A 10,500-nucleotide genomic window follows, 5' to 3' on the forward strand; every position below is an offset into this window, starting at 1 on the left:
CTACTTGAACACGATACATTAGATGTTAACTTATAATCACTTACCAATATTATGTAACTAGTTATTTGTTTTACAAAAATAAAAAAACAACCATTTTTAAATACTTAACTAATAGATAATATTTTGAAGACAATTTTAGACGGCACTCTAGATGTAGATAATAATAATCGATAAGAATCGAAAGCTCTAAGGTAGTTACTAAAAATATTGTCTCTCTGTCTGAGTTATTGCAGTAGCACCTCGTTAAGTCGAACCTCGATAAGTCAAAAACCTCCAAATTTCGAAAAAATGTTTTGTTCCCTTCCCTTCAAACACCAAAACCTCCATTACTTGAAATCTTCACCCTCTGTTAGTCGAAATAATCACCGAGTCCCTCCAAGCCATTTTGATAGATATTTTCACTCTATATCTCGAAAAATTAAATTTCACCTCTTAGTCCATTGAATGAGTCCCCCCCAAGGGGGATCTAGTTTTTTTTTTTTGTGTGGTGCTTCTCAATGTTAGCCAGAAGGGCTTCTACATTTTAACGCGGACGCGGGGGTGAACTGAAGGTTCACCCTGGTAGCGACATGCACAAGGGCGTCCCCCCTTGACGGGGATCTCGAACCTCGGCTTGGGCTGTCGCTTGAAAATGTAATTATTTACGACATCACATTAGAAACCTCAAAAATAACAGTACTTCTCCACTATTTAATGGATGTTATTATGCATATAAACCTTCCTCTTGAATCACTCTATCTATTTAAAAAAACCGCATCAAAATCCGTTGCATAGTTTTAAAGATTTAAGCGTACAAAGGGATATAGGGAAATAGGGACAGAGAATGCGACTTTGTTTTATACTATATAGTGATAGTGATAGTGATAGTGATAGTGATAGACCTATACTCTGTCCATTATATTATTTGCTTTTTGACAGCTTCACGCTATGTAGGATTGTATTGTCTATGTTAAAATGTCATACAAATAATTATCGTACTTCATGGACAGGTCCCGCCCACTTAGTGCCTACACAGAATTATTCAATGATGAGTCGATAGATTAAAATAATCTATAGAAATACTCTGTAAAATATATCCGATACAGAAAAACTCTTCTATTATGTTATATAATTTAAACGTAAAGACAATCAAATTCTAAGATAGACTAAACCAATAAATAATAAAATATTAGTTTAGTTTATAAACCGGGAGATATTGACACAAAATTTCGAGTCATTTGTAACAGGATGGCGGTTCTACAGGGGTCTTAGTACGCAATGACAAAAAGAAAAATGATGGTGTGAACGCTGGTACCGGCGTCTTAGTCGCGTGGGCGTTAGTCGAACTCGTCGGAAAAATAGCGAAAGTCAAACGATTTGTAACAGTATGGCACTTATTATGTGGTAACTGGTATGTTTATTACCTAGGGACTCTTGACATGTTTCCGGAGAAACATCTTACGTTACTAACTCACGCACTCTAGAACTTTTTTTTCAATGGACTATCTGTATCTCGAACATAGTAACGTTTTATTATACAACCTTATACAACCTTTACAACTTGATCATTTGGAATTTATTACCTCTATTGTTCGAACAAAAATAAGTTACCGGCTTTAAGAACTTGCCGACAATGTAAGTACACTATTGTTTCTTAGAAATAATTTTAGGAGTATACGATAATAAATTTATGACTCACGTAAACACGTGTTTGCATTATCTGATGACTAAATTGTCGATTCAGTAGCTCAGAAAACCGAAGATGACATGTAACTCTGAAGAAGAAGAATTTTCTGCTCTTTATAGATTAGACAATGCTCTATATAGAGAACAACCAAATTATCTAAAGTCAAACAAAAATACCGACTTTTTAATGCCATACTTTTTATTTTAAAATGATTTTAAATAATGCTGATTTATAATAAATAAAAATATGTTTGTCACCTCAGCAAGTTTAATTTTAATTTATTTTACCTCTCTAACTAAAAAATTTATAAGAATAAACCTCAAACTCTTTATGTCGAATCAAAATCCGCCTAAGGCGAAATCCTCCATAAGTTGGAAACTATTACTTGAATTTTTTGGCGTCTCCCTTGATATTCAACTTATAGAGGTTCTACTTTATCCGAAACAAATGAATTCACATGAAAATGTTATGTTTTAAGTTTATACTATGTATGTGTTAATTATTACAATATGTCGAGAACTTTTCCAAAGCTTTCTCAGCAGAGGAGGTATACCTAATTGTTCAATGCGTTATTGAGCAACGATTTCATTCATTATTTTTTAGATGATTGTTACATGGCCGAAAATTCTTAAACATTCAATTCTCCTGTTAATAAAAACGAGCAAATTGAAAAGCCGCCTATTATTAATGGGACTAATTACAATTTCGATATGCACAGTTGGATATTCATCTCATCTAAACAGAACCAATCGGAAGCGTATCTAACTCGAGCTTCGCCACTTTTTTATTTAATATCAGATGTTTTCAGATCGGTGCATGGGTTTTACTGATATGTCCATCATTTTTAATAAATACCTGATAAATGTACTTATATATGAGTGGATTCATTCTAGGAAACAACATTTCTAACCTTACCCAACTGAGTCATCTAACGAAGATGCATAGTTATGCAGGAGTTATGTAAGTTATGTAAAAAACAATAACTTCATGTACCTATATAAAATAAGATGTAAATGCTATATGTATAACTTTGCCCTTAGATTGCTCCTGATTTTCGCAGCAGCTAATGCGAATAAAGGTCGTCATGAAGTAAGGAAATTCCCTGAAGACTTTTTATTCGGTACAGCGACTGCTTCTTATCAAGTTGAAGGGGCGTGGAACGAAGATGGTAATATTCTAGTTTAATATACAATGTATTCGAAATGTGTGTTGGTTATTTAAATAATACCTATGTTTGAATAACAGGTAAAGCTGAAAATATTTGGGATCGCCTGACACATACAAAACCATGTACAGTAAGAGATTGCGACACCGGTGATATTGCAGACAATTCATATCATATGTATGAGAGAGATGTTGAGATGATGAGGGAACTCGGTCTAGACTTTTACAGATTCTCAATTTCTTGGTCTAGATTGCTTCCTACAAGTTTCCCGGATCAAATTAATGAGGCTGGAGTAAATTATTACAATAATTTAATAAATGAGATGCTTAAGTACAATATTCAACCGATGATTTCCATATACCATTGGGATCTCCCTCAGAAATTGCAAGATTTGGGTGGATGGACGAATCCACACATGGTTGATTGGTTTACAGATTACTCGAGAGTAGTATTTGAATTATTCGGAGATCGCGTCAAAACATGGTTCACTATTAATGAACCTAGAGAAGTTTGTTACCAAGGATATGCAGGTCAAACCTTAGCTCCGTTATATAATATATCTGGTTATGCCGAATACTTATGTGCCAAAAATTTATTGGTTGCTCACGCTAAAGTTTATCATATGTATCATAATGAATTTAAACCCAAACAAGGTGGATCTATTGGAATAGTTCTAAGTACATCTTGGTATGAGCCGGAAACAGAAAATGATGTTGAAGCCGCAGAAGAAATGATACAATTTGAGGTATAGTAACTATCTATTTATTTGCATTATATAAAAAGGTATCACATATTATTCAGTCTGTTCCTGTTTCAGTGGGGTCAATATGCTCATCCCATTTTTTCGGAAACCGGTGACTTCCCACCCGTAATGAAGGAGAAGATAGCTGCAAAAAGTGCTGCTCAAGGCTTTTTGAGGTCTAGGTTACCAGAATTTACTGTTGAGGAAATAGATATGATTAAGGGCAGTTCTGACTTTTTGGGTATCAATCATTATACAACAAATTTAGTTTATAGAAATGAAACTGTTGAAGGATACTTCGAATCGCCTTCATATTATGATGACATCGGAGCTATTCCGTATCAACCAAATTATTTTGAAGACGAAATAGGATCCTCATGGTTAAAGGTACTAATATAAATAGATATTAATTATTATAAATGTATTATGAATAGTCCTTTACAAATAAAATTAACTTTTTTTTCTTTAGGTCGTGCCATGGGGCTTCCATAAGCTGCTTACAAAAATTAGAAATGACTATGGAAATCCTATAGTATACATTACTGAAAATGGTTGTTTAGGTAGAGAAGGTTTGGAAGATAACCACAGGGTCAGATACTATAAATTGTATTTGAACGCAATGCTGGATGCAATGGCCGAAGGGTCAAATGTCCAAGCTTACACTGCTTGGAGTCTTATGGATAATTTTGAATGGATGCAAGGATACTAGTAAGTTGTTGTATAACTATTATCGTACACTGAAAATTCTATTGCACTTATGTAATGTTTTTAAAATTGTGTGTATATGTTATGTAGGTATATGAATGAGGGTATGTAATCTCTTCTGTAATATTAAAAATAAGATGAAATCTAATCAGCTTAAGTCAATGGGAGATCTTTTCTTTCTATCGAAATAAGATAAGATATAATAATCTTTGTAAAACTTGTAATCATTTTTGCAGCGATCGATTTGGTCTGTATGAAGTTGACTACACGAGCCCGGAGCGCACGCGCACAGCCCGCAAGTCAGCCTACTTGTACAAACAAATATTGAGAACTAGGGCTTTAGACATGCACTACGAACCTGACATTTCAGCTCCTATTACTATTGATGAGGGTCACTAAATGAATAAATGAACATACCAAAACGAATTTTTGGTTTTACTGAAAGCCTAAAATTAAAAACTCTATTCGAATTCTTTGGTAGGTACCAATATTTTTATTACAACGTCATAATTGAGAATTTGATAATTTTTCATTGTTAAATTGATGCACTGCTCACATATCTAAAGGTTCATGTGTCTTGTTTGTTCAATTTGTATGCTCTTTAAATTAAAATAAAACTATCAAGGCGAATGAGCAGATATTTTATAAACTGAAAAAGGTAATGATACCTTTCTCTGATACCTTTCTCTTTTACGTCTTATCGGTCACTTATGAGCTATGACTTAAAAATTATGATTAATGAAATGACTAGCTTTCCGCCCGCGGCTTCTCCGTTTGCAAAGAAAAACCCGCATAGTTCCCGTTCCCGTGGGATTTCCGGGATAAAAACTACCCTTTGTGGTAATAAAAGTTACACTCTATATGTGTGCTAAATTTCATTGTAATCGGTTCAGTTTTATTTGCGTGAAATAGTAACAAACATACACACCTACATATACTCATACATCCATCCTCATAAACTTTCGCATTTAAAATATTAGTAGGATAGGATGTAGAGTTTTTGGAAGGATGAAAATGCCCTATTCCTTCTAATTATTGCAACATGCTTATCTACAACAAATTATTTAAATTGTATTGTCCAACAAAAAACGCAAATGAACGTTCCTGTTCATAAATTATGAAGAATTTTTTTTTCTGGTACTACAGACTACAGACCACTACAGACTGAAAGTAACTACTATAACTCCGTTATTATTTTGCACTGTTAATTTATGAATAAGTTACTATTTTAGTTTTGTAATTGAAGAAAGTACGGAGTTACTTCCATATATCAAAAAGATGAGACTAGAAAGGTGTATATTTAGTGATTTCCTTAATATGTTCGATGAAAATAAAACAACCAACTCTTTACGAATCTAATTTAATATAATATCACTCATTGATCATAGTTAATGTCCCTCGTCGATCGTCATAGGAACAGACATATCCGGTTCATAGTGTACGTCAAGGGCGCGTGTACGCAGGAGCTCTTTGTAGAAATAGGCGGATTTGCGCGGCGTGCGTGTGCGCTCCTCGTCGTCGTAGTCCACTTCATATAGACCGAAGCGGTCACTGTAGGTAAATGTTATCAAAATCAGGTATTTGTAACAAAATTCTTGAAATTTCACGTTTTCAAGGTTTGAAGAACGTTTTTAAGAATTTGGTAAAACACTATGGGGGCTTATTCACAAATTACGAGGATTTGCGAGAAAATTAATGAAGGGATATGATTGGTTCTTTAAAAAACATTTCTCGCTACACATCCTCGACATTATTTTTGGAAAAGCACCCTAATGACTGCAAGATGCTATTAAAATTTATGTTAATTTACTTAATAATAAATCGTTTTTTCTCTTATTTATATTTCTAAACTCACCATTTTCTATGAGGTTATACCAATAAACATAAAAACATAATACTCACTCATATCCATAGTACCATTCGAAGTTATCCATTAAACTCCACGCAGTGTATATTTTCACATTAGATCCTTCTTCCATTGCGTCCAACATAGCGCTTAGATATTGCTTGTAGTAAGAAACTCTATTATCATCCTCAAGACCAACAGTGGTAGAGCATCCGTTTTCAGTTATATACACGGGCGGGTTGCCGAAGTCCTCTCTTATTTTAGTCAAAAGTTTGTAGAAGCCCCATGGCACCACCTAGATAAAAAAGTTAAAATAAGTTTTGTTAAAGTAAATATTTAGTTGAGTTTAGTTCTTATGATCTAGGTAGACTCTATTGTATACCGAAAAGTAACTCTAGAGAAGTATTTTCAGATTTGTTTATTTTCCGAACAGGAAGAACGCAATTAAATATTCACTGATGATTTCATACATAATGATGTGCTTAATGTACTAACAATATCGCGATTTCATTCTTAGTTTATGACTTGATAAAAAATACCATAAACGCTTCATAACACGTATTAAAGAAATCAAAGAATTGATCGAATTGTACACAAAAAAAAAAACATAATAATAAAGTACCTTTAACCATGTGGAACCGGGATATGAAAATTCCCATTCTGTAGGTTGGTAATAAACTGCGTCCATGTCGTGCATATAGGAAGGAGCAGTGTATAATCCGTCCACCGACTCATTTCTGTAAACTAATAGAGTCGTGTAATGGTTGACCCCAAAGAAGTCCGAGCTACCCTTAATCATAGACACTTCCTCTGGCGTAAATTCTGGTAATCGCGGTCTGTAAAATCCTTGTGCAGCACTATTGGCACCGATGTTTTCTTTCATTGCGGGAGGCCAGTCTCCAGATTCCGAGAATATAGGATAGACATATTGACCCCACTAAAAATACCAGCGAATTAATTATCTGCATATTAAATGTTTATTAAGATAAACAAGTAAGATTGTTATTTAAAGAACAAATTACCTCAAACTGTGACACTACGTCGGCTGCTTGCGTATGTTCCTCAGATTCTGGTTCAAACCAACGTATACTAAATACAATACCGATTTTTTTGTCGTCACTTGTTTTAAATTCATTGTGGTACATGTGGTAGACCTTTGCATGAGCAACCAATAAATTTTTGGCACACAGGTATTCACCATACCCCGTAATATTTAGATGTGGTGCTTTAGAATTTGAAGAATATCCTTGGTAACAAATTTCTCTTGGTTCGTTAATAGTATACCATGTGTCAACTCTATCCCCAAACAATTCAAAAGCAACTCTAGCGTAATCCACAAACCAGTCGACGATGAGTGGATTAGTCCATCCGCCCATGTCCTGTAGTTTTTGTGGCAAATCCCAGTGATACAGGGTTATCATTGGCTTAATATTATACTTGAGCATTTCATTAATTAAATTATTGTAATAGTTAACTCCAGCTTCATTAATATGGTCTGGAAAACTGGTGGGCATCAATCTGGTCCACGATAATGAGAATCTATAGAAGTCGAGGCCAAGCTCTCTCATCATTTCAACATCTCTTTCGTATTTGTAGTATGAGTTGTCGGCGATATCACCTGTGTCACAATTATTAATAACACAAGTTGTGTGGCTCAGACGATCCCATATGTTTTCAGATTTACCTGTAAATAACCGTTGATCATTATTTTCTGACTATTATTCTGGATGACCTACTATTGTTAATAATTAAGTTTAAATACCCCGGTTTTTAATTAAAGTTTTTACCATCAACATTCCATGCTCCTTCTACTTGGTACGATGCTGTTGCTGTTCCAAACTGAAAATCATCTGGGAATTTTCGTACTTCATGACGAGCACTTTTTGCACTCGCCGATGAAAAAACCAGCAGCAGCACCCTATAAATATTTTTTTTTGTTATAGACAGAAATAAAAACATATATATAAAATTAAAGACAATTAAATATGATTATTATTAATTATTTATTGCATAATACATAATAACTTACGCAACTCCACAAAGTCGTAACATTGTTGTAACCGACTTCTATAGAAGTGATGAATCGACATAATGTTTCTCTTTTATATGGCATAAAAAAAGATTTACGTTTTTATCGATAAGAAATGTCTAAATGATCGACATATCGGAAGTTTATTTTGTAAATAAAATACTTATCTACTGATTATTGTTCTGCATCTGATGCTGATCATGGCCCATGTTCGTATTTAAAACATTGCGCAGATCGGTTACAAATTAAATTTTTATTTTATAACTCGCACCTACCTATCTACCTCATATGTATTTTAGAAGCGTATGCAACAATTTTAATTTTTAATGAATTCATTCGATACATAACTGGTTCGATGTCAACAAACTAATTTTATCGAATTTTTGCCGTAAAACGACAGTCAGTGAAATGGTTGCACAAATGATAAACGAAGTGTCTAGTCGTCCGCTAAACGGATGAATAAAATAAAATTAGTCGTCCGATTACCGGATGAATAAAATAATTTAATCGTCCGATTACCGGATGAATAAAATAATTTAATCGTCCGATTATTCGGATTAATAGATAACCTTTTAACACTAAAGCTAGTTGGGTTGGACTAAAGCAAAGGGGGCGCAGGACAGAAAATTTTTGATGGAGTTGGTGTCATTATAACACCTATTTATTATTGTTTTATCGTAAAGATTACGCTAATATAAGCATGTTTTATAGCAACAACTTTTCTCTAAAATAAAAAATGGCCGAGATATTCGCCCTTAATTCGTTAGGTTAGGTTTAGGTTAGGTTAGCCTTTAGGTTAGGTTAGGTTAGGTTTCTTAAAAAAAAACTACACAGAAATAGGAGCCCCGCTTCGCGGGGCTCCGTCGACGCGCAAAAAAAAATCAAGTTTAGGTTAGGTTAGCCGTTAGGTTAGGTTAGGTTAGGTTTCTTAAAAAAAAAACTACACAGAAATAGGAGCCCCGCGAAGTGGGGCTCCGTCGACGCGCAAAAAAATAATCAAGTTTAGGTTAGGTTAGCCGTTAGGTAAGGTTAGGTTAGGTTTCTTAAAAAAAAACTAAACAGAAATAGGAGCCCCGCGAAGCGGGGCTCCGTCGACGCGCAAAAAAAAATCAAGTTTAGGTTAGGTTAGCCGTAAGGTTAGGTTAGGTTTCTTAAAAAAAAAACTACACAGAAATAGGAGCCACGCGAAGCGGGGCTCCGTCGACGCGCAAAAAAAAAATCAAGTTTAGGTTAGGTTAGCCGTTAGGTTAGGTTAGGTTAGGTTTCTTAAAAAAAAAACTACACAGAAATAGGAGCCACGCGAAGCGGGGCTCCGTCGACGCGCAAAAAAAAATCAAGTTTAGGTTAGGTTAGCCGTTAGGTTAGGTTAGGTTAGGTTTCTTAAAAAAAAACTACACAGAAATAGGAGCCACGCGAAGCGGGGCTCCGTCGACGCGCAAAAAAAAATCAAGTTTAGGTTAGGTTAGCCGTTAGGTTAGGTTAGGTTAGGTTAGGTTTCTTAAAAAAAAACTACACAGAAATAGGAGCCACGCGAAGCGGGGCTCCGTCGACGCGCAAAAAAAAAATCAAATACCTACGTGTGCCCTCCTCCCCTCTCCTCCCCCCACAAAAAACCTATAATACGTGCGGCAGTTCTCTAAAGAAACCCCGATAACCTAACTATATAGATAAATAGATGTTATCGGACGATTAAATTATTTTATTCATCCGGTAATCGGACGACTAATTTATTTTATTCATCCGTTTAGCGGACGACTAGCTTTGTCCAATGATAAAAGGATTTGTAAATTGATATTTATTTCTTGTGTATTTCGCAAAACGTGTATGATAGGAATTAGAAAAAAAAACAAACAAATACATTTAAACATATTTATTTATACAATAAATATATTTTAAATAATATCGGCATCACATCGTCAATCCGTCGCGATCACGCAACTTCAATAAGCACAACAACTCTAATTTTTATTATTTAAAATCAACAATTAAATGATTGGCCACAGAACATGTACAATGCGATCTCATTACAGGTTCAACATTAAATGGTATTTACAATGGGGGAGTTAAAATCTATTATTTACCTACATGGGAACACCATGACGGTACAACCTAATTGTACGTAATATTCTAACACTTATTATAATGATTTTTATTTTATAACAACAACGAACAAATAAAATATATTATATGTACCTAAATAACCATATCATTCAAGACGCTTTCACTCCTTATACTATGAAAATTAATATCACTTTGGTTTGTTGTGCATGAATTACGAAAAACGAAAATTTCGTTTTTTTTTAACCATCCAATTATATTTCACAATTATTGTTTTATTTTTAGGGTT

At 34.3% G+C, this 10,500-nt stretch overlaps 2 protein-coding genes across 2 annotated transcripts; one reads left to right on the forward strand and one right to left on the reverse strand.

Moving 5' to 3' along the window:
* The first annotated feature begins 2,930 nt into the window (after positions 1 to 2,930).
* LOC149910189 (myrosinase 1-like) lies at positions 2,931 to 4,677 on the forward strand. The gene is made up of 4 exons (XM_090107452.1): positions 2,931 to 3,576; positions 3,649 to 3,960; positions 4,043 to 4,281; positions 4,515 to 4,677. The coding sequence occupies exons 1-4, from the start codon at positions 3,007 to 3,009 to the stop codon at positions 4,675 to 4,677; spliced, it is 1,284 nt and encodes a 427-aa protein (XP_089963578.1). The 5' UTR covers positions 2,931 to 3,006.
* Positions 4,678 to 5,622: 945 nt separating this feature from the next.
* On the reverse strand, positions 5,623 to 8,183 carry LOC149910190 (myrosinase 1-like). Its single transcript, XM_090107461.1, has 6 exons — positions 8,154 to 8,183; positions 7,912 to 8,042; positions 7,147 to 7,808; positions 6,747 to 7,061; positions 6,181 to 6,419; positions 5,623 to 5,829 (listed from the first exon to the last, which is right to left on the reverse strand). The coding sequence occupies exons 1-6, from the start codon at positions 8,174 to 8,176 to the stop codon at positions 5,667 to 5,669; spliced, it is 1,533 nt and encodes a 510-aa protein (XP_089963587.1). The 5' UTR covers positions 8,177 to 8,183; the 3' UTR covers positions 5,623 to 5,666.
* Between the last annotated feature and the right edge of the window lie 2,317 nt (positions 8,184 to 10,500).

This window comes from Colias eurytheme, chromosome 2 (genome assembly GCF_061535395.1).
Source record: "Colias eurytheme isolate Ceu_HAF_F1 chromosome 2, ilColEury1 Martin Lab GWU primary, whole genome shotgun sequence".
In the NCBI taxonomy this organism is placed as follows: domain Eukaryota; kingdom Metazoa; phylum Arthropoda; class Insecta; order Lepidoptera; family Pieridae; genus Colias; species Colias eurytheme.

What these genes read in the sequence shown, in the direction of transcription:
- LOC149910190 (XM_090107461.1), bottom strand. Translation starts at nt 8,176, where the DNA reads ATGTTACGACTTTGTGGAGTTGC. An exon ending in ACGTAGTGTCACAGTTTGAG is followed by an intron (nt 7,062 to 7,146) that starts GTAATTTGTTCT and finishes TGGTATTTTTAG; the next exon opens with TGGGGTCAATATGTCTATCC. An exon ending in CCGGTTCCACATGGTTAAAG is followed by an intron (nt 6,420 to 6,746) that starts GTACTTTATTAT and finishes TTTTTTATCTAG; the next exon opens with GTGGTGCCATGGGGCTTCTA.
- LOC149910189 (XM_090107452.1), top strand. Translation starts at nt 3,007, where the DNA reads ATGTATGAGAGAGATGTTGAGATGATGAGGGAACTCGGTCTAGACTTT. An exon ending in AAGAAATGATACAATTTGAG is followed by an intron (nt 3,577 to 3,648) that starts GTATAGTAACTA and finishes TTCCTGTTTCAG; the next exon opens with TGGGGTCAATATGCTCATCC. An exon ending in TAGGATCCTCATGGTTAAAG is followed by an intron (nt 3,961 to 4,042) that starts GTACTAATATAA and finishes TTTTTTCTTTAG; the next exon opens with GTCGTGCCATGGGGCTTCCA.